Raw genomic sequence first — 24152 nt, forward strand, 5'->3', positions numbered from 1 at the left:
GGGGCTGTCTTAGGGCTGCCAGGAAGATTTCCAATGTAACACAATGAGGTCTCTTCCATTCAGCCATTCTGCAGTGGTTCTTGGGGGCATAGTCTGGGAAGTAACTAAGCAGGCAGCCTAGGGGTGCTCTGTTGAGAGGTGGAGCAAGTTCTACGCCATTTTCTACTGTGTGGTGCAGGGAATAGAATTTACATTTGTCGGTATTGAAAGAGGGTTTGTTTTCCTTTTCTATGAAAAGAAATAGATTTTTGGACATAATATACAAAATTGAAAAAATTGCTAAAATCATGTCCCTCTTTCTGATACCACCCTGCTGCCTATCTTGGTGACCCCCTTGTGAGCATACAGGAGTCTCCAGATTCCCTTTGGTTTCTTTCAGCTCTCTCTATACCACTGAGATGAGACGTGTCTAAAATAACTCAGGTGGCTCAACAGTTAAGAATGTTTGGTGTCTTTGCAGAAGACCAGAGTTCAGTTCCCAGGACTCGTGACAGGGACTCAAAATGGCCCATAACTCCATCTCTAGTGATGGCCTATGAGCACTTCACAGCCATCTACAGTCTCCTGAGGTACCCTGTGACTGTGTGTCTGTCTGGTTCTGGGCACCTACTGTGGAGGCTGCCTAAACTTCATTGTGCAGACCAGCGTCACGTTCCAGCTGCCCTTCTTTAGTTCCAACCGTATTGACCACTTCTGGGATGGAAAAGTTCAGTAATATTGATGTGGATGAATGATGTCTGATTAAACAGGATATACCACATCCATGGGGGATAAAGGTTAGTATTCAGCTCAGTTTATAAACTCAATAATATTTGACCAGATGTAACTCCAACTCCATACCCACTTATTGTCTCCACAGGCACCTACACACACTTGTTCATACTAACAGACAAATGCAATACACATAAGTAAACATTTTATAAGTCACATAAAATAACTCTAAACATATCCCTGAGTGTTTCTCATAATGAGTCCCATGGCTCTGGTGAAACACACGTAGCATAGAGTCTCTCTACCAAAGAGCCATGGTCTGAATTTAATGTGGTAGTGAATGTATATATACTATATGTTGAAATCTACCCATTGTAAATCCACAATCCTGGGAGTTCACTACACTGAGGCTAGGGAAAAGACGTACAATCCCACTGTATACTTGATATAACCCCAGGCATTCTGCCCCAAGTCAGCACATGGCCAGGTCTGACCACCGTTCCCACCCCTTCTAAGAGCAATCTCTAAGACAGCCCAAGCTGTCCGTCTATGTTCTTGATTTCTGTGGCTCGACATTATCTTCATAAGATTAATCCATGTGCTGTGTACGGCAGTGTGTGATCACAATTCCAGGACACCATGTACTCTGCTCTCGAGGACATGTGTGTATGGTTTGTAGTTACTGTCTGCCAAGGTAGTGCTCCATGGCTTGTATTTCCCCTGTGTGAGTGTAGCTCTATTGGAAATTGCTCTAAGTTCAATTGCTTGGTAATGGAGCGTGCAAAAATTAGTCCCCTTGAGCATTTTGTCTGACCCAAAGCCATTTTATGATTCAGTGGTTATGTATAATAATGTAATGAAATACAGTAAGTAAAAAGCTAAAACCCAGAAAAGGTAAGTTCATTTTCCAGAAATCATCAGTAATAAATAGCCAATGTTTAAGAGTAAATATGGAAATGTGTAATTTTCTAAATGACCTAGGAAGAATGGAAAAACTCAGTAATATTGATGTGGATATATGATGTCTGAGTAAGCAGGATATACCACATCCATGGGGGAACAAAGGTCAGCATTCAACTTAATTTATAAAATCACTCAATCATATTTGACCATATTTTTTAAACACTGAGCAAATTAAATCTACAACTTTACAACATGATGGGCTACCTCAAAAAGTAATCCCAAAGACCTTCGAAAATGAGAGCAAAGAGGAGGTACATGTCTGGCAAAAAAAATAATAAAAATGTATTTAGAAATTGTATTAAATACCAGCATTTTCATATGTCCCTAGAAATATTAGAGAGTTGTCTTAAATGGCTGGGGCCAAAAATGCCTTTGAAATGCTACTGGAAATTATCAGCAAGGAGGAAGTGAATTTTTAATAACTAGGCTTATCTATATACACCCATAAAAATGAGTCAGGGTGTGAGGGGAGAACTCAAATCCTGCTTGGGTGTTTATTTTATCCCATCATTTTGAGAAAAACTGGGCAGATAAGTGGAGAGAAAGAAAGACTTAGCATGATGTACTTGCTCATATATTAGCAAGAAAAACCCAGCCTTGTGCCCTCATGGAAGGTGTGATAGACAGGCTAGACAAGGAAACAAAAAATTGGGACCAGAAGAGGAAATCTGCGTAGCACCTCCTGCATCCCTGTAGCTGGTCCTCACCACCATCACTTAAAATGCTTGCAGAATGCCTTCCCTGTGGCCTTCTGGGATACAATTCACTTCTCTCCACCACTGTGTTGTTTATCATTGAAAAGAGAGAAGCAGGAAAATGACCTTCTCGTGCTTCATCAGGTGACTCTGTGAATGAAAGCAAAGCTGTTTGTATAGTATCGAAAGCAGCAGATGGTAAAGAACACGTGGAGGCCTCATGGTGATCATAGTCTGAAACTAGACACGGAGCTACAGAGCTGCAACACCCGTGAGGGAGGACGGTGAGGGTGCACTGCTCACCTAGCCAAGTAAGAGCAGGCTGCTTCTCCCCTATGGAGTCAGCTTCCTGGGGAACTCATAACCCAAAGAGTGGAAGGTTACTCCACTCCACTGATCTCGAAGGCCGGAATCTCAAATCAAGTTGTTTGCATGCTATGAATCCCCTGAAATTGTTAGGAAACAAATTCCTCCTTGTTTGGGAGTTGTCTTAATTACTATTACACTGCTGTGAAGAGACATCATGATCAAGGCAACTCTTATAAAAAGAAATCATTTCATTGGGGTCTTGCTTATAGTTTTAGTTAACCCATGATTATCATAGTAGGAAGTGGATAGGCATGGCGCCAGAGCAGTAGTTGGACATCCGGATCCACAGGCCGGGGGGGGGGGGTCATGGGGGGGGAAACAACATGGCCTGGGCTCTTGAAACCTCCAAGCCCACTCCCAGGGACAGACTTCCTCCAAAAGGCCGTGTCCCCTAACCTTTCCCAAAGGGCCTAACTAACTGGTGAGTAAGCATTCAAATATATGAGCTTGTGTGGGCCGTTTACATTCAAGCCACCACAGGAGTTTATAAATTACTCTTAGAATATATGAAGTGTAGCTAAAATTTTACTTCCATTCTCAGAAAAGTCTTTATTATTTGACTCCCAAGCCAGAAAGATACAGAATAAACATTCCCACAAGAGATAAAGGGGGAAAAAGAGAGAGAGATAAAGGGGGCATAGAAAACAGAGGTGGACAAAGTATAAGACCCAAATCCATCAGATGCCCCAGCACAATGGTCATTCCCAAGAGCATGTGGTGTCAAGATGTGAGCCCCACTGCCCTTGAGAAACCATGCCCCCATGGCCTTGCATGATGGACTCCACACAGCTTCCCCCCACCCCCATTGTCTACAGTCCTGATTAGCAGACATCCTATGTGCCTCAATGCCCTTGATCATTATTGCAGCCTGTGATTTACACATGACACTGGCAACGGCTGACCACAGGTCTAGCAACTTTCCTGCCCACTGCCTGGCCTCCCAAGGTCTTTCTTTGTAATCTGGGTGGAAAACATGCATTTTGCATATCTGTTAAACTACCATCTAGTGGATGATGCCAAGCTCTGAGCACAGCTGAGGTAGTAGGTAGGATCTGTCCACATTGGTGTTTGAGAGCAGTTGAGCACAATGAGGCAGATCCTGGGGAAATTCTTCTTTAGGTGCCTGTGTGAGTAGGGAGCTTGTGAAAGGAAAGTCTCTCAGTGAGTTTATCATGGTCCTTTGGCTGTAATGGACCAGTTACTGAAAGGTACTCAAGACATCTTTCCTATTGCCCTGATGCAAAGTACTTGGCTTGTCTCTAATGGTCTCTGTGAGTCTCTCCAAACACCATGACATCCTTAGTCCCAGCTTTATGCTGCCATAATTCCCAACATTCTTCACTTGCTGTAAAGATCATCCCTCAGTTTAAGGCAACAAGCATGTTTCTACTGGTGGGATGACAAGGTCACGACCTCTCCATCTGAATTCTGAGAACAAATCTATATGTTCTTTGCCATCCTGGAAAGTGTGCACAAGGGCACAATAGGGCCTCTGCTAACACTTATGTCATTGATGTCCTATACCAACCTTCATACTGACAAACGCTTCCTGCCCATTTAGAACTACATGTTTTAAATCCTTCTGCTCTGCTGGCTGCTTCTAGTGCTGATTGTAAGCCCAGCTAGCAGTAGCCATCAATAACCATTCCACAGCCTGAATGAGGCTGCATTAAAATTTCTTTTGTAAGACTAATCAGAAAATTAACAAGAGGGAGATGGAGGTCATTTACCCGTGCTTCTGATGACACAGAGGGACTTGGATTTGCAGGGCTAGTGGCTTGAAAAGAGCCAGTGCTCACTGAGGGTGCAATGAACTGAGCACCTGCCTTACAGAAGGGTTCCTACAACATAGCTCTCACATCAACAGGGTAAGTTGAAGGGAGCAAGAAGAGAATGGGCCGTGGCCACTCTGGTCACCATGTGACTGCTCTAGTGAGTTACACCAAGCATGGGGGCTCCTGCATCTCTGCTGTAACCCTGATGGTACCTCCAGGGGTCCCTTAGATCTTCAGTCTTCCTCTCAACCCACAGGGTCAGGTGTTGATGAGACAGAGATTGGCTACAGCTAGTCCTCCACCTCTGGAGCCCAGGGAGTTAGAGTCTCAGCTGTCATCAGGCCAGCATCTTCTTAATTGGCCATTGGAGGCCAACAGCCCCACCATGACTAGATAGATGCACAGCATCTTTTCCAGCACAGTGACCTCTCCACAGAGTTTCCTACTTACAGTGACAAGAAAGTAGGTAAGGCAGAACCTGCATGGGGACTCAGGTGCCCACCTCTGATCATAGTCACCTCACTCAATTTCCCAGGAACCCACAGATGGTCTGATTAAGGGGCAGCATCCACTGATGTCCACCTCCACATGGCTATCACAGACTAGGGTCGGCAGCACGGGGTCGCTGGGAGCATGGGTGTTGGCTGTGTGACCTTGGGGCTCACCTGACTCACATATGAAAGGTAAGTTCATTGTGTCACCTGTGGGGAGTAGGAAACTATGCAGGCAGAGATAAGAGGCATAAATAGTGTTCATTCGGGGCCTATCTCAGTAAGCTGACATGTTCTTCCCTGGCCATCCCTGGCTTCGCAGTTTAGAGTGTGCAGTTTCGGGGGCTCCCTATTCTTGTTCAACCTTACTGAACACTAGCTCCTATACTGCAGGCAGGTGGGCTGAAGTGCTGCAGGCAAGCAGATCACAGGAGGCAGTGATGCTGCTGGCTCACGTGGTGTAGGGTTGAAGTGAGCAATGGCTGCTCCTTTGCAGTCACAATCACCCAGGTCTCTCACCACAGGGAAGTGTCCTCAACCCATGATTTCCTCTCATCCCAGAAATGTCACTGAATAAGCAGACTGGAGAGATCAAGCTTGTTAATGGGAAGCAAAGGACCAGCCTTCCTTTCCATAGCACACTCGTTACCATGAAAACCTGGGTGTGGTCAGCACTGTGGCCCCTGGTGGTTGTGTCAAGAGTGTGCGCGCAAAACCATCCTAGGCACATCTTCAAACTCACAGTGGGAGAGTTAGCTTTGTAGTGCCCGCAGGCTCAGATAGGTCCCATAGGTCCCCCCGCCATCCTCTCCCTCCTATGTGAAGGGGAAATGTGGAGGACAGTAGAGGACCCCGAAAATGAGCTCACGCAGACTGAGAACTTTCCTAACCCCAGAACGATAGAGTGGACATCACACAGATCTACCCATGTGCCTCACCACAGCCACCTCCTGGCTTGGTCCTGTGTGTTGTACCAATATGGTAGTGACCGCAGTCAGCCCTGCTCAGGACAGTCCAAGCTTTTCAGTGCCGTGAAAACTATAAGTGAAAGTGAGCCGGGATACTCTGAGAGAGCTGAACAGCTCCAACTCTGTCTGGTTTTCTTTCTTTCTTTTTTCTTTTTTCTTTTCTTTTCTTTTTTTTTTTCTATCTGGTTTTCAAATGAGAAAAGAATAAGATCTTTGAGTTGAAGCATGGGGCAGAGTTGGCCGTGAGATCAGTTTTGAGGGCACAAGATTGTCCCAAATATGTCAAGGACCCACCCTGCAGCTTTTGATAGAACAGAACTGGGCTGTCTCATCTCCAGGTTCTATCCAACAACAAGACCTTGACAGGATTCCCCTGTCATCCTCCATACACTGATGGGTACTCAACTCTATGCTCAGAATAAGAACATTTGGTCCCATATCAGACAATGGCTCAGCCTCAGCCCAGGAAGGGATGCTCTATGCTCTCTTGTTAGCCTGGAGATTGAGCATCACACAGCCCAATGTCTGGAAGGGCAAGAAGGCTCTTATAATAGTCTAGAATCAGTATGTTTTATGAGGCCTGGAAGGTATAGGGTAGGACTCAGGGGACAGATGTACCGGTAACACAGGAATCCTTTGGACATGGTGGGACAGGATCCTTTAAACCCCTAAAGCTGAAATGGAATAGGAGGCAGAGATGGCAAGAAGATCAGGTGCCATGCCATGGGCGTGGGCCAAATAAGTGTGCGCTTCAGTCCTGGTGTTTGTCAGGACACGGGCTGGGGCTACACCCTCACCACAGTCTCTAACATCTTCACCCTGGCAAGGAACCCCTCACATCCTCAAGGAAGCAGAGTCTGCACACGGAGTGTGGCTGTTCACCAGTCTTGGAGTCAGAGCTACCGAGGTGAGGTCAAAGGTCCTGCAGAGGACATAGGCACAGTTTAAATCTGTAGAGAGCTGTTTCTCTGAGTCTAGCCTAGAGATGACAAGATCGCCTAGCCCAGTTTCTGGGAGGTCAGCAGGTTCTCTTGTCCATTCTTAGCTCAGTGAGTTTGATGGAAGGGCAGGATAAAGTTTGGGAGTGTCTTTAGGAATGGTACTACTCGGGAGTGTCCCTGGAGGTGGAGGGCAAGTAGCTCGGAGGCAAGTGTGGGGACATTGCTAGGCTGTACCTGAGAGTCACTTAGCTCAGAAACCCTCTTTGTATCCTCAGGCTTCTGCACCGAGAGGTCCCAGCACATCTTCAGGAATTAATAAGTCAGAGGAAATGTCACCTTTTGGGCTATGCTGGTCCATCTAGAAGGAGATCCAGGTCTCTTGGTTTGTGGACAGCATGTCACTGATGGGCCTCGGTACTTCATGGGACATACAAAATTATAGGTAAGGACTGTTTCCTTTCTGGCTCCGCTGTCCTCTCTGCATCTGTCCCCACTCATGGCCACACCAGCCCACAGAAATGGAAGTCTCTCTGCCGTGTACTTGGAGGGGTTCGTGCTAGTAGGATTTGGAGGAGGTGCAGAGACCCAGGCCCTGCTCTTTGCTGTCTTCCTGGTCTTGTATGTGGTGACCGTCCTGGGAAACCTCACCATGATCGTGGTCATCACCCTGGATGCCCGTCTGCACTCCCCCATGTACTTCTTCCTCAAGAACCTGTCCTTTGTCGACCTGTGCTACTCTTCCGTCATTGCCCCCAAAGCCATGGCCAACTTCTATTCTTCCAAAGTCATTGATGTCACTGGTTGTGCTGCCCAGCTGTTTTTCTTCTCCTTTCTGGGAACAAGTGAAGCTTTACTTCTGGCTGTGATGGCCTATGACCGCTTCATGGCCATCTGCAGTCCTCTGCACTACCAGGTGACCATGTCTCCCACAGTCTGTGCTTGCCTAGTGCTGGCTGCCTACTGCGGGGGTTGTCTCAACTCCATTGTGGAGACCAGCCTCACTTTCCAGCTGCCCTTCTGTAGCTCCAACCGCGTCGACCATTTCTTCTGTGACGTGCCCCCGCTGCTCCAGCTGGCCTGCAGCAACACCTCTGTCAACGAGTTGGTAATGTTTGCCATCTGTGGCTTCATTCTAATGGGGGCAACGTTAGTCATCCTGGTTTCCTACGGCTACATCGCCGTGACCATCCTCAGCATGCACTCGGGATCTGGGCGGCACAAGGTCTTCTCCACCTGTGGCTCCCACTTGACAGCTGTGTCCTTGTTTTATGGAACTGGCATTGCTATATATGGCCAGCCAGGTGGTGTGGCATCAAAAGAGCAGGGCAAGGTGGTCTCCATTTTCTACACTCTGGTCATCCCCATGCTCAACCCCCTCATCTACAGTTTGAGGAACAAGGACGTGAAGGACGCCCTGAGGAGACTGGGACAGAGACGTGCAGCCATGTGAAAGAAGGTGGCCAGCAAAGACAGTGTTCTGGGGATGGAGGGAAGGGTTGTGTGGATGATACCCCACATTACTAGAAAAGTTTATATATGTTTTGAATTTTTTTCTTGCTTGCTTCTGGGTAGCTTCCTGTATACATTCCTCCTTATGGCATTTGTGGATGCCTTCTTCCATCGCCTTGTATACAGAAACAGCAAAGTCTTATGGGGTAGGCATGGCTGTGTTAGGACACTTATCCACAAGGATGCGGTTGCTCCTTGGAAGCTAAAATAATCACCCCCGCCCCCTGAGAACCAGCTCTCCTTCAACCAGCAAGAGGTTTCTTAGGCCACTCTGTAGAGCTAGAATGGAGACTCGCTGTGATGAGCATGGCCAACCACACTGCACCGCCTGCCCTCTGTCTCAATTCCTGTCCCATTTCAATGTAAAACTCATGTCACTACCCCATTAATGGACTCAGATCACTGACTTGACCTTGCTATTCACTATCTATCCGCAGTGTAATTACAATAATTAAGCTTCCTCTCCTTGACTCAGGCCATCCCTCGGCATCGTGGGACTAGTGGCTAAGTCTAGCCTACGGGGAGCTGGAGCTTGAACTTGGGGCTTCTGTTTTAAGACACATCTTACATTATGAGCTAAAGAAATTTTTATGTGAACTCTCATTTTATATATCAATTTGAACTAAATCCTTTGGGGGAAGATTTTATTACGTAAACACCAGACGACATGTATCCTCAGACAGCATCTAAGAACATATTTACAGCAGCCTTAGAGTTGGAACCTTGGTGACCAAACCAACATAGCAAAGCAGATTTACCGATATCTGGAGGAACATTAAACCTAGGCTTATGACAGAGCAGAATACGTCACGATCACTTATTTATCTGGTTCAGTTCTTTTAAAAAACAAAAACAAAAAGCCCTTTTGCTGTTGCTGTTGTACAACCTAAGTAAACCTCACTGATGATAGATTTTAAAATATTGTCTTTGGCATTTGTTTAGTCCCAAGCCAGACTGAAACTAATTCTTGAATTTCTGTACTTAAGATGGCTTTGAGATGGAAATGTTGGATAACTGATTTTCTTAGAATAAACAAAAGATGTCTTGAAAAACAAAACAAACCAAAAAAAAAAAAAAAAAAGAATAATCAGAAGAAAGGGAAAGAAAAAAACAGATAATTATCCTAACAAGGGAATCAAAAGTCTGTATTTAGCATCACACAAATGTGTACAACAAGAGTAGCAATTCAGAGACATGTGCCAACGGTTAAACCAAATGGCATTTAAGGAACCCATTAGACTCCACCCAAATTTCTCCTGCCTGCCCTACCCCTGGCACCAACAGGCAAAGAGTCTCCACATCCCATCACCAGGCCCAAAATGTCCCAGCCCTCAGATCCCACCATTGGGCCCAAACTTCCTGTGTGCACAGTGCCTAGTGCCAATGGGCGAGAGGTCCTGGTACTCTCCCCTACACGTGCACAGCTCCCCCAAGTCCCCTGCTGGCAGATATGCAGTCCCCTGACCATCAGCCTCAGGCCCACTCAACCAGCCAATTCCAAATGTACAACTTCCAGTACAAAACCAGAAACAACCTCCCCAAAAAACTTAAGACAACATATCTCCTCCAAAAATGACTAATCTTATAATAATGGGCCCAATGAAAATGACCTCAAAGGTCTTCCTGGCAGAGTTCAAAAGAACAGTAATAACTTCAGTCAAACAACCCAAAGAAGACACAGCCACACTCTAGGGACAGAAAACCAAAGGTGAGCGAAACAAAAAAGCCAACAAAGATATGAAAATGGAATCCAATGAAGAGGTACGATTTCTGAAGAAAAGCCGAACTGAAATAAGTAGAAAAGTTTTTTCCACTGCTGTTTTGTTTGGGTTTTTGTTTTTTCTAAGAGAGAAAAAAAAACCCATGAGATTGGATGGATAGGGAGGGAGGTGAGGATCTAGAAGGAGTTGGGAGAGAGGAAATAATATAATCAAAATATATTGTATGAAATTCTCTGTAAAACATAAAAAATATTATTTTTGAAAACTATTTTAAAATAAAATTGTAATCACACAAATGTTTCAAGAGCTGGTCTCCCCAAAGGGGCAATACATGAAGAGAACTTACTCATCCTCCCAGGAGCCTTTGAGCACCGCCCTGGAGCAAGATATATTGTTCATTAAAAAAAAAAAAGGAACATGGTCAGGAGGGCAAAGCTGAGGCAAGCAATGGCTGTGACCCTAGGCTGTTCCTCAAGGGGCCCTGGGGGAGAGTGTCTATCCGGGGAACATTGTCCATAGCAGGGGTTCCTTCCTGTTGGGTTCAGCTATTTCCTGTCCATCATAGGAGTCATGGTGGAGTCTGGCTAGCCTACGCTCTCTCTAAGGGCTGGAGTCAAGGACACAGCATTCCATTAGGAAAACAGGTCTCAGAAAGAGAAATGCAAACATCTGAGACAAAGGAAGAGAGAGGCATCACCAGGAGATACAGATGTTCTCACTGAACACACGCTCGCCTTGCCTACCAGACATGATGTATGAAGATGGTGGAGAACAGCTTTTTTTTGAGTGATGAGAAACCAAGGTTTTCATGTGCCATGCAGGGACATAGTCCATGTTTCTGGAGGGAAACTGGAAGCAGTACCTCTGTGCTGGCTGGTATATAACATAGGATGCTATTCCTAGGACACAAGTGGCAGAGACACAGCAGAAGTACATACGATCCATTCCTGATGCATTCCAGGCCAGGATGGAAGGGGTAATGCTGGACTGACTGTCACTCACTGGAGGAACAAACAGACAGTACCCTTGTGACCCACACAGAGAAGCTTGACAGAGGCGCCAAGAAGTGACTTGTGGAGAACACTCCAAGATGTGGGCATAGGCAGGGATGACCTCAGGAATATCCTAGCTTCTCAGGAGATAGAGTCATCAGCTAACAAAAGGGCCTCATAAAATTAAAACAAAACTTCTGTACACCGAAGGACACAGTTGATTAAATGGACAGACAGGCACAGACTGGGGAAAATAGTCTCATTATAAATATTTATTTATCTAGAATATAACAAAAACTAAAAAAAAAGACGTGAACCCTAAGCAATATGTCTATAGACAGTTCCACCCCCATGTATGTATAAGCAGTACTGATTGGACTCAGTGAATTAGAGGGGGACGGAGGGAGGGAGAAAGGGAGGGAGAGAGAGAGAGCACATGAAAGGAAGGAAAAGTGGTGGGAGAAATGATAGGGGAGCAGTTGAAGTGTAGATTTTATCAAAACACATTACAGTCATCTATAAAATTTTCAACTAATAAAAAGAAGGAAATAAGTTTCAACAAAATCAAATAACCCAATCAATACATGAAACAAACAGATTTCTCAAAAGACTGAACAGAAATGGCCAGTAAACACATAGGAAATGTCCAGCTTCCCTTGTGATCAGAGAAATGCCAATTAAGACTACAGGGAAAGGTCAGAAATGGGTCAGTGGTCAAAAGCACTTGGCACTCTTACAGAGGAAACAGCACCACATGGCCGCTCACTGCCATCTGTAACTCCAGTTCCGAGAGACTCAGCACCTTCTTCCACCTCCGTGGGCACTGCACATACATGCAAGCAAACGCACATAAAATAAAATAAAAAATCTTAAACCAGGAGGTTGTGGCTCAGGCCTTCAATTCCAGCACTTGGGAGGCAGAGGCAGGCAGATCTCTGAGCTTGAGGCCAGCCTGGTCAACAGAGCAAATTACAGTACAGCCAGGGCTACACAGAGAAACCCTGTTTCCAAATATCTTAATAATTAATTAATTAAAAGAAACAACAATTAAATTCAATCTGACCTCAGACTATGACAATTTTGTTAATGAAATGAAACTGCCTTAATGACAATCATTACAAAAATAAAAAACAGTAAATGCTGGTGAGGATATGGGCCTCAGGGAACCCTAAACACTGCTGGTGGGAGTGTAAACTGGTCCAGTCACTATGGGAGTCAGTACGGAGGGATCTCAAAAAGCCAACAGATCTTCCAGATGATCCAGATGAAGGGCTTCTGTGTATTCGCCTGAAGGATTCCAAGTTGACACATCACAGAGACACTTGCCCACCCCTGTGTGCTGCGGCACCCATCACAACAGGCCGAGTCACGCAACCAACCTAGGAGTCCGACATCAGAGGAATGGAAGAGGACAATGCGGTCTACACACAGTGGGATTTGTACCAACCGTAAGAAGAGTCAAGCTATTCCATCTGCTGGAAAAGCTATACAACTAGAGCTAGTCATATTAAGTAACGTAAGACAAGTGCCATGCTCTCTCTTACCTGTGGATCCTACATCTTATATAGATAAATAAAACCATGCATGTTCTTATGTCATGGACATAGAAATAAAACTGGGGGTAAGGAAAGCAACAAGAAAATAAAGTGATGTAAAGGGTGGGTATAGCAGTGTGAGAGGGAACATGTTCAACGCACATATGTAGCTTGAAAATTAAATTATTAAAAAAGATGTCAGCACTGATACGTTATCAGGGAGAGTGTCAAGTACGGGACTAGTGAGGACTGTGACCCAGTTGCATGAAGACCCCAACCAAGGCCACAGGCATGCAGTCACCCGAGGGACACATGGTCAACAGCTGGGGAAAGCAAGGGGTCACTGCAGTCTGGGAGAAGCACTTTTCCTTCGTTGGGATGGCTGTTACTACTACTGGCTTGGATTTTGAATTCCTCTAAGCAGGAATTGTATTGCTTAAAGAAATTTAATTCTTTAGGCAGATGGGAACATCGGGGGAAGAGCTACGGCTGGGGTTAGGGTGGGGGTCCAACTGCGCCACCTGATTGACTGTTCTAATGAGGGGCATTGGTCCTTCTGAGATGACTCTGCCACACTCCTGACAGTCCTTACCCAAGTCTCTGAGGACCAAAGCCTCCTGCCAATAGACCAAGAGAGGATGCAATGAGAAAAAGATTGGCCAGAGCCAATGCTGTGCCTCTGGAGCCCAGGGCCGGTGGCAGGGGGGTGGGGGGTGAAGTTCCAGCCACCACAGAGGACAGTGTCTTTCTAATTGGACACTGGAGGCCAAGAGTCCCAGCCCTGCCGGATGCAGAGAATCCTCCCAAGCAAAGCGAGCCCAACACACAGTGCCCATGTGAGAGGAACCAAGGCAAGGAAAGTAGGAGCCTTCCTTCTTCAAGGGCCCAGAGCCTGAGACAGCAAGAACGTGCATACCAGACCCTCACAGACACCCTGGTGCCTACTTTGTCCACACTCACCGTACTCCATTGCCAAGAAAGCCACCAACAATCCTAAGAACAGACAGGAGCAACTGATGCCCATCTTCAAAGAAGGACCAGGTTTGCCAGCGTGAGGAAGTTGGGAAATTGGTGTTGGCTGTATGACCTTGCTGCCGGACTGGACGTTCACCTAGATATGGTAAGTGTGTCACCTGCCAGGACTCCAAGTGTAGGAGACTCTGTCTAGAGGGCAGCGGGCCAGCATTCAGCAGGGAGAGATAGCTTGCCTTAGCAGCAGGAACTTTTCCTGTCCTGTATAGTCCTGGCCTTGGCCTAGTTTAGAGCTAGTAGCACTGGAACCACTACTCTAGGCTCAGCTTGTTAAACAAAGGCTCTGGTTCCTTTGGCATGTGAAATACGACTCTGTGGCCGGCCAGCTCACAGGAGGCAGTGACAGTGCAGGCTCAGGAGGGGCAGGGCTGAGGTGTGCACAGGCTGTCCCTTCACTTCGCTGTCACCCAGTTGCTCTTCCCGCTGACTCTGTGGGCACCCTGCATCCTTAGCAAACTGGAGAGATCAAGCTTGTCCTTGCTGCACCAGGAAACAAAGGTCTAGATATGGCATGGGCATTTTATCACATTTACAACAAAGGAAACTTAGTAAGCGTGTCGAGAGTGAACCTGTGTGCCCTAAGGTGAAGAGAAATGACCATTTGAGCTTGCACTGGGAAACTGGGCTACCTAGTAGATGGTGGGCTCAAATGGGGTCCTCCCGGGTCCATGTCCTCACTGTATGCATATGGAGGAAGGCAGTGGTGAGTTTTACAATAAACAAATCCACCCCCATTCAGAGCTTCCTTGGGCCCCCAGGGTGATGTAGACGGCTGCCTCTATCTAGGCAAGCTCCCTACTCCAGCAGCCTCCCACATCAATCAGGGACCTGCAGAATGGTGACCCATGGCTAGTCCCAAAAGGATGCTCCTATTACTGTGGTGCCTAGGGTGAAGAGAAACTGACTTTGAATGAGCAGAAGGCACAAGGCAGAGGCCTTATCTGCTTTTTCAAATTAGAAAGATGGAAGTAGGTTAACCCCTCCCCCCCCAAAGGTGAAGTGCAGCATACAGCAGAGATGGCAGAGAGGTCCTGTTGGAAGACCCGAACATGTCCCAAGTATGCGTGGGCACCAGGCATGCTGTTCCTCAGAACATGAGCCTAGGCTGCCCACACATCACATAGAGATGTTGACTGGCAGGATCCCCTCGCATGCCTAAGCAAGCACAGTCTCTGCCTGTTGATTGCAACTGTGGACCCAGGCTCGGAGTCGGAGCCGCCTAGGCGAGATGAGAGCCCTGCAGGGGACAGGGCCACAGCCTCTGGGTGGTGAGATGAATTTTCTTACCCTGATTTCCAGGGTGAAAATGACAAGATGACCCAACCTGGTTGCTGAGAGGTCAGCAGATTCTCATGCCCACTCTATGGACAGTGAGTTAGATAGAAGGGCAGTGTGGGGTTCAGAAGAGGCTCTAAGATGGTGTCCCTCAGGAATTGCCCATGGGGGTGGAGAGGAAACAACCTAGAGGCAGCTGCAGGGATGCTGAAGGTTGTAACCGAGAGTCACTTGACTCAGGAATCCTCTTTGCAACCTCGGGTCCTTAGTTCGGCTAAATGAACAGACAGGTCTCATGAATTAAAAACACACACACACACACACACACACACACACACACACACACACACACACACACACACACTAAGAGGAAATGTCCCCTTTCAGGTCACACCAAGCACATCTGAGCAGCTAGTGAGCTTTTGCCAGGCGGACAGCATGTCACCAACAGGTCCCTGCAGCCTGTGGAACATCCGACTACACCAGTGACATCTGCTCCCTCTCTGTGCTGCTGCCGTCCTCCCTTCAGCTGACCCCACTCATGGCCACACCAGTCCACAGAAATGGAAGTCTCTCTGCAGTGTTCTTGGAGGGGTTCGTGCTGGTAGGATTTGGGGGAGGTGCTGAGACCCAGGCCCTGCTCTTTGCTGTCTTCCTGGCCCTGTACGTGGTGACCGTCCTGGGAAACCTCACCATGATTGTGCTCATCACCCTGGATGCCCGCCTGCACTCCCCCATGTACTTCTTCCTCAAGAGCCTGTCCTTTGTCGACCTCTGCTATTCCTCTGTCATTGCCCCAAAAGCCCTGGCTAACTTCTTCTCCTCCTCCAAAGTCATCAGCTTTGAGGCTTGTGCCACACAGCTCTTCTTTTTCTCCTTGTTGGCTACCACTGAGGCTTTCCTCCTAGCTGTGATGGCCTATGACCGTTTCATGGCCATCTGCAGTCCCCTGAGGTACCATGTGACCATGTGCCCTATGACCTGTGCCCGTCTGGTTCTGGGTACCTACTGTGGAGACTGCCTGAACTCCATCGTGCAGACCAGCCTCACGTTCCAGCTGCCCTTCTGCAGCTCCAACCGTATTGACCACTTCTACTGTGACGTGCCCCCGCTGCTCCAGCTGGCCTGTGCTGACACAGCTCTCAATGAGCTCCTTCTCTTCGGCCTCTGTGGGTTCATCATTGTGAGCACCACCTTAGCTGTCCTGGTTTCCTATGGCTACATCACAGTGACCATCCTGAGGATGCACTCGGGATCTGGGCGGCACAAGGTCTTCTCCACCTGTGGCTCCCATATGATGGCTGTGTCCTTGTTTTATGGAACTGTATTTGTCATGTATGCACAGCCAGGAGCTGTGGCATCCATGGCGCAGGGTAAGGTGATATCTGTCTTCTACACCCTGGTCATCCCCATGCTCAACCCCCTCATCTACAGTCTGCGCAACAAGGATGTGAAGGACGCCCTGAGGAGGCTGGGACAGAGGCACAGCCTGGTGAAGAAAGGAGGCCAATAGGGATCAAGCTGGCAAAATGGAAAGAAAACATCCTTGGGTGACTCTAGATGTCGTTATTTTGGTTTTTTTTTTCTTTACTATCCTGCTTTTCTTCCTTTTCTAGTTTACCGAATTCTACCTTTCTTCCTTTCTTCCAACTTTTAATCCATTTACCCATTTATCACATATTTCATGAGTGCATAACATTATCCAGGCATTTACAAAATGTGAATAAAGCATTTTGTCTGCCATACCAAAGCCAATGGTCGGTAGCTGGAAGTATCCTGAATCACTTTTGCTTTGTGTTGACAGAAGGCAGAGCATTAAGATGAGAGTCTGTGAGGTGAGAGCATGAGAGAACCATTGTCAACATCTCCCAATAAGGCTACATGGCACCAGATTCCCCATGACCCTTCATCACTGACTCTAACATGGTGTGGCAGGAGCTTTCTTCTGAGCCTCTAAGATTGCGGCACCCTGGGAGCTGTGTGATGACCCATCCTTTCATTGATCTAGTATAAGGACGGGTTAGGAAAGCTAGTTCTGCTGACTTCCTCCTGGGTTTACAATATGGCTGCTTGTTCCAACTGCCCCTGCTCATGAAGCTGCCCTCCCTGTGGGGTATCATGTGCACCTGTTAGAGGCATGAGGATCCTGTAGTGCAACTGGCTCCCAACATATCCCTTCAGCCTCCAGTAAGATGAAGCCACAGTTAGATTCACACATCGGGCAACTTTTACAACTTGGCCTGGCAGCCTGTGACTACACCAAGGGGTCCTTTATCGCCACAGATGCCTCTGAGTAAGGGTGACACCTCAGTGGCTACAGCAATGTGAGGAGGGAGAAAGGACCGTCATTTTCTTACTGCAGAGTCTGGAGTTTTGCTGAGTTAAGGTTCTCTCTGGCGCTGCCCCGAGAACCTGAGCCTGAGTCCTCAGTAGGCTTCTCTGTCCTCATCCCTCCCATCCTTGACTTCCGGCTGTGTATCTCCCTTTCTCTCATCCATCTATTATCCTGGGTCTCACCAGCCAGCTGCCCCTCTGTACATGGGGCTGGTCTATGTGCCTGTCCTGTGTGTCTGATCCCAGCCCTCACTCCCCCTGATGTTCCTGCCCAGGAAACCTGCAGGGGCTGCCCTCCAATCAGGGTTGGAGGCTTCTTCCCACTTCCTCTACCCAGACACCCTACAGGTCCTCATCTACTTCCTGCAGCCATCTAGTCTCAGCAGCCCGACCCAAACATTACCCCTTGGCTTTGCATTCAGCTGGAATCAAAGTCTACCTTTTTTTGAGCAGTTCTAGAACATTTTGCTCTGTGAGTGGCATGCATCACATATTTAATGACATTCACTCCTCTCTGTCTTCTCTTCCTACATTCCTTTTTCCTTCATGTATGGCCCGCCTACCCCACCTCACTAGCCCATTTCATTTTAGGAGTAGGGAGAGAGTGACCTATATTCTCCACTCGTCTGGTCCTGCCCAGTCTTCACCGGTTCTAATGTCCACTTGTTATTCCATCATTGTCCAATCTTCCTCTCTTTGGAAGTTGTTTATTTCTGTTCTCCTGACCCTTCTCACTTGCTGTGCCTCTCACATTTCCCCGATGGAGAGGGATTTATCTTTTCAGATGCTCAGTGCTGCTTTTAATCCATCGTTCCACCTGGGGGGCCTCTTCTCACTCTTCCTGTAAACTAGGTCATGTGTGAGTCACTTTCTTGGTACCTATTTCTCTGGGAAAACCCTTTCCTAGACTTCATTATCATATCTAGACTAAAGAGTGAATGCCAAGAAACAGGAATGGTCTTGTGCCTGTTTCCTTGCATGCAATGTCTTCTTTTTTTTTTTTTTTCAGTTGATGTCTTATAAATTTCCCTTTTATACTTTTATTTTGATAATTTACCAAATTGAAATGTATTCTTATGTAAACATTATTAGTTTTAGCCCCTGGAGGATCTTTGTAGCTTCCTGAATTGGGGTGTTCTTTTCTGCTCCCCATATAGGAAGCCTTGTGTCAATATTGTTAAAATAACTTTTCTTCCCTTTCTCTTTATGGTCTTCTTCCATGACTTCCCTACTGGCTTACCTGATGTTGAGCATAGGGTTCGTTTTCTCTCTACAGTCTTTCTTTATTTTGTTCCACTGACTGGGTAATTTCAACACAAACCTCAATATACACTCTAAGGTGTAATATACCTCCCTCTCCCTCTACCTCACTCAGCTGCCAAGCCTTCTCAGCTCCTGATTCCATCATGACCTTCCTAGCCCATCTTCCACAATGGTACCAAACAGACGTGCTTAAATAAATATATTACAGCATCATTAACTTTTCTATTAGTAAGTAGGGTATCCATAGGAGTGGATGTGGCAAAGGGTATCAATCTCTTGGAGAAGGGGCTAGACGGGCTTCTGAGGAATACGTGGCAATCCAATCTGCCAGCAGAGGCTCCCTTGCACCCTATCCTATGTCAGCATTGTCTTGGGTAACATTGCCTCAGAGTCATGGTCAGCATATCCATCTTCCCATTTCCAGTATGAAAGATACAAACTCTAAAATCCACCTAAGGAGTTCATAACTCTTGGGTCAGGAGAAGGAAAAATCTTGCCCAAATCCAGTCATCCCTTTGTGACCTTTCTCTTACAAGATCAAGCACCATCATGACTCGGCATATAAGGCTCGTCCAATCCTGATTGGCTTTTCTGACGTGAGCCAGTTCTAAACTGATATGCGCAGTGTTCATGTATTTGTGAGAATGAGGACATGGAGAAGAAGTAGAGCATGCAGAAATAAAAGTTCAGCTACAGAAAGCAAAATACTATCAAATACCTAACATAGTACATAGCAAGCCATATTGAAACTGACCTAAAATCTCTCGTGAACTTACTGAAAATTTAGAGAATCTGAATTATGTATTTATCACACCTATAAAAATGAAGGCAGATGGAGAAATCAGGTGGCCTTCTGGTAGTGTGTCATTAAGAGTCATAGTCATCAGGGGTATAGCCATGGGTGAGTTGTCCTTGATGAAGTAAGTAACCCCAGCCCACTCGTGCTCATGCCAGCAAGCCTAGTGAAACTGTGTGGAACACATACACACAGACATGACATGGGACACACGCACACAGACATGACATGGGACACACGCACACAGACATGACAATGAAGGAGAGGAGGCCTTGTGGGGAAGAAGGGGTTCAGAGGAAGTGGCAGGGCATGAGAGAGGGTAATGGAGGGACACAGTAGAGGCATCAAACCCAGGCACTGACCAAATTCTCTCCCATGAAGTCCAGCCAAGGACAATATCAAGTGCAGAAAAAGTGAATACTGTGATCCATCCTCATAGAGACACCAATGGAGTGAGGAGGGACCACTCACCAAACAGAAAAGCTATACCTTTAGTTTAGATCATTACTTATTGGGTTGATTTTTTTTTTTTTTTTAGTTTTTCGAGACACTGTTTCTCTGTGTGTTACCTTGGCTGTCCTGGACTCACTTTTGTAGACCAGGCTGCCTTTAAACTCACAAGGATCCACCTGCCTCTGCCTCCCAAGTCCTGGGATTACAGGAATGCACCACCATGCCTGGCTCTGGGTTGAATTTTTAATCCCTTTACGTAGGATTTGTATTAAATTGAAACAACAGCTGGGCGTGGTGGCGCACGCCTTTAATCCTAGCACTCGGGAGGCAGAGGCAGGTGGATTGCTGTGAGTTCGAGGCCAGCCTGGTCTACAAAGTGAGTCCAGGACAGCCAAGGCTACACAGAGAGACCCTGTCTCAAAAAACCAAAAAAAAAAAAATAATAATAATAATAAATAAATAAAATCTTATAAAAAAAGAATGTAAAAATAAATAAATAAATAAATTGAAACAACAAAAAACAAAGGGACAGAAAGAGAATTGAGACCATCTACCCAGTCTGCTGATAGTTCTGAAGGGTCAATGGCCTAAGAAGGATGACTCGTGGCCATGGGAGGAACAGTCCTAACAGTCTCATACACATCTCATAGCTCCTTTCCTCAGGTCAGTATAGTCAGGGGGAGAAGGAGGAAAGGCTGCAGTGAGGAGGCCATGGTACCCCACTCAGGTAATTGCATTAGTGAGAGACACTGACTGAGCAACGATCACTCTGAGTCATCTGTCATACTCCTGATGAGACCTCCCTGAGGACCACAGGCTTCCTCCTGCCAAGCCACCAGGAGAGGGTAGCTATGTAGCAGAGATTGTCCAGAGGCAGTGTCATGCCTCTGGAGGCTAGGGAGTTTGAGTCCCAGATGCCACAGAGGACAGTGTCTCCTTAATTGGCCACTGGAGACTGCAAGTCCCAGCTCCACTTGGCAGAGCATCCTCCCCAACAATGTGAAGCCAACTACAGACACTCACACACTGCCCCGAGAACAGGTATGGGAGAGGAAGAAAGGCCAGGAAACCCAGACCTCACACCTCACAAGACAGAACCTGCCATAGCCAGGACTTGAGCACAGACTCTCACCGCTGCCCGCCCATACCCACCTCATTATCCAGAAAGCCGTAGGTAACTTCCAGAAGGAAAAGAAAACCTTGCTGTCTGTCTTCGACACACACCAGCCTCAATGGCATGGGAACCTGAGGAGCATGGGTGATGGCTGTCGGACTCTGGGTGAGTCCTGAGTATCACCTAGATAAGGTAAAGGTCAGTGGGTTACCTGCCAAAGATGCTGAACACAGGAGACACACTGGAGACATCAGGGGTGGGTGCTCAGCAATAATTATGGGCTAGCCGTGTAGATGTAGCTGTCCTACTGTGGCCAACCCTCACGTTATTCGTGGCCAAGGCTCACAGTGCTGGAAGGCTTCCTGTGGGGCACATAATCTCGAACACCAGCTCCTATTCTACTTCCAGTGGGCAGAAGCTCTGCATCCACCAAGGGACACAGTGATGCTGCCAGCTTAGGAGGGGTAAGGCTGAGCTGGACACAGACTGTCTTTTCACAGCCATTGCAACCCTGATGTCCCACAGAAGAGCTCTCCGTGGCTGCCTTCTTGCTCCACTTATGTCCCTAGATGGCTCACATCCTTGGCAAGTTGGAGATAGGATGCTTGTCCTTGCTCCAACAGGAAGCATAGGACTTTCTGTGGCAGGGGCACATATAGAGGCATCACACTAAGCGCAAAGGAAACCCATGAGGTAAGTACCTAGACCCTTGTCTGGGTGCGTTAAGAGTGAGCACAAAGCTTCATGCACACCTCTGAACTTGCACTAGGAAAGCCAGCTATGAAATATATGGTGGGGTTAGACAGGCATTCTAGATTCCATGTCCTTGCTTTATGTCTTGTATGATGGTCAGTGCAACAAATGAACCCACAGCTCAGGGACTTCCCTGATGTAGAGCAGACAATTCCATCCCTCTGTAGCCAGGCTCCTAACTCCAATATTCCTCCTGGGTCAAACAAACCTAGCCCACGGGACATTTGTATGTATTCCAGACTACACATAATGAGAAACAACAGTTACCACGAATGTCCTAAAGACACTGGGAAGAGGACAGCCTCATCTGGTTTTCGGTGGCAAAGGGTAAGACCGTGTAAACTCCCAGTGCTGAGGTCGGAGCAGGAAACAGAGATGGCAATGCTATCAGGTTAGGGGATGTGAGCATACCCTAAATGCATCTGGGTCCTAGTCCTGGTGTTTCTCAGAACATGGGGCTGCCCCCTCAACACAATCTCTGTCACCTAGACATTGGTAGAAACCTGTCATATCAAGTAGGCGGGTTCTGCACATTGCTTGCCACCGTGTACCAGCATTGGAGCCACAGCTGCTGAGGCGAGAGTCCTGTAGGTGACACAGAGACATAGCCTCAGTCTGGGAACAGTGATCTGCTCTGATTCCATCCTACAAATGAAGGAATCGCCCACCTCAAAAATTTGAAGGATAGAGGGTCCTCATAAACAATTTTGAATCAGTAAGATAAATAAGTGGGGGGGCGGAGTTAGTGGGACTCAGGAGACAGTTGCATCAATAGAACTGCTCTGGGGGTGTCTCATGAAAGTCAGAAGATGGGGACCAGAGACAGGATAGGGAAAATGGGAGGCTGCCTGTTTTCTGAGTCACTAGGGTCTGGATGCTTCTTTGCATCCTCAGTGGACAGCTCAGACTTCTACAAAGGGATCACTCAGCACAACCTCATGAATGAAGTAAATCTGAGGAAATGTCCCCATTTCAGGTCACACCAGCAAAACAGGGCAGCTAGTGAACTTTTGCACAGTGGACAGCGTGTCGCCAACCGGTCCCTGAAGCCTGTGGAACATCGATCAGACTGCACTGGTGACATCTGCTCCCTCTCTGTGCTGCTGCCGTCCTCTCTTCAGCTGAGCCCACCCATGTCCGTGCCAGCCCACCCAAATAGAAGCCTCTCAGCAGTGTCTGTCCAGGGGTTCATTCTGGTGGGATTTGGGGGAAGTACAGGTATCCAGGCCCTGCTCTTTGCTGTCTTCCTGGCTCTGTACTCAGTGACCGTCCTGGGAAACCTCACCATGATTGTGCTCATCACCCTGGATGCCCGCCTGCACTCCCCCATGTACTTCTTCCTCAAGAACCTGTCCTTTCTCGACCTGTGCCTCTCTTCTGTTATTGTGCCTAATGCCCTGGCCAACGTCTTCTCTTCTTCCAAGGCCATCAGCTTTGCAGGATGTACTACCCAGTTCTTTTTCTTCTCCCTGTTGGCTGCCACCGAGGCCATCCTCTTAGCTGTGATGGCCTACGACCGTTTCATGGCCATCTGCAGTCCCCTGAGGTACCCTGTAACCATGTGCCCTATGACCTGTGCCCGTCTGGTTCTGGGTACCTACTGTGTGGGCTGCCTGAATTCCATCGTGCAGACCAGCCTGACGTTCCAGCTGCCCTTCTGCAGCTCCAACCACATCGATTACTTCTTCTGTGACGTGCCCCCGCTGCTCCGGCTTGCCTGTGCCAGCACAGCTCTCAATGAGCTCGTCATGTTTGGCATCTGTGGGTTCATCATTGTGTGTGCTGTTTTTGTGGTTGTCGTCTCTTATGGTTACATCACGGTGACCATCCTCAGGATGCGCTCAGGGTCAGGGCGGCACAAGGTCTTCTCCACCTGTGGCTCCCACATGACAGCCGTGTCCTTGTTTTATGGAACTGGCTTTGTTATATATGGTCAGCCAGGAGGTGTGGCTTCCATGGAGCAGGGCAAGGTGGTCTCCATTTTTTACACCCTGGTCATCCCTATGTTCAACCCTCTCATCTATAGTCTGCGCAACAAGGATGTGAAGAACGCCCTGAGGAGGCTGGGACAGAGGCACAGTCGGGTGAAAGAGAGTGTCTGGTGTCATCACCGCCAAGATCCACCCTAGCATCATAGAAGGAGAGCATCCTTGGGAGACAGCCAAATGTCTATCCATTCTGTTTTCTTTGCTCTCTTATTTCCTATTTTCTACCTTCCTGGCTTCTTTTCTTCCATCCATTCATCTATTCATCCAGACAGGTATTCATCAACACAGCCATCTGTTCACCATCTACCCCATCTTTCTTGACTACATACCATTAGCCAGGTGTCTACAAAATGTTAATAAGGCACAGCTGTTGTCATTAAATGCTCTGTTAGAAGAAGCCTGAATACCTTCCCATTTGGTTCAACAGAAGGCAGAGTACAAGGGCAAGAAACAGGTTTGGAAACCACTGTCAAG

General features: G+C 47.3%; 3 protein-coding genes across 3 annotated transcripts; all 3 read left to right on the top strand.

The window, feature by feature from the left end:
• Positions 1 to 7409: 7409 nt before the first annotated feature.
• Positions 7410 to 8363, top strand: LOC311596115 (olfactory receptor 9S13-like; the record flags this gene model as incomplete). The annotated part of the gene is made up of 1 exon (XM_084779330.1): positions 7410 to 8363. One exon carries the CDS (start codon positions 7410 to 7412, stop codon positions 8361 to 8363), a length of 954 nt encoding a protein of 317 aa, XP_084635456.1.
• Positions 8364 to 15518: 7155 nt separating this feature from the next.
• On the top strand, positions 15519 to 16490 carry LOC311596114 (olfactory receptor 9S13-like; the record flags this gene model as incomplete). Its single annotated transcript, XM_084779329.1, has 1 exon — positions 15519 to 16490. One exon carries the CDS (start codon positions 15519 to 15521, stop codon positions 16488 to 16490), a length of 972 nt encoding a protein of 323 aa, XP_084635455.1.
• A 6036-nt stretch (positions 16491 to 22526) lies between these two features.
• LOC311596303 (olfactory receptor 9S13-like) lies at positions 22527 to 23819 on the top strand (the record flags this gene model as incomplete). Its single annotated transcript, XM_084779547.1, has 1 exon — positions 22527 to 23819. One exon carries the CDS (start codon positions 22527 to 22529, stop codon positions 23817 to 23819), a length of 1293 nt encoding a protein of 430 aa, XP_084635673.1.
• Positions 23820 to 24152: the final 333 nt, after the last annotated feature.

This window comes from Acomys minous, assembly GCF_964271855.1.
Source record: "Acomys minous genome assembly, chromosome: 4".
NCBI classification, from domain to species: domain Eukaryota; kingdom Metazoa; phylum Chordata; class Mammalia; order Rodentia; family Muridae; genus Acomys; species Acomys minous.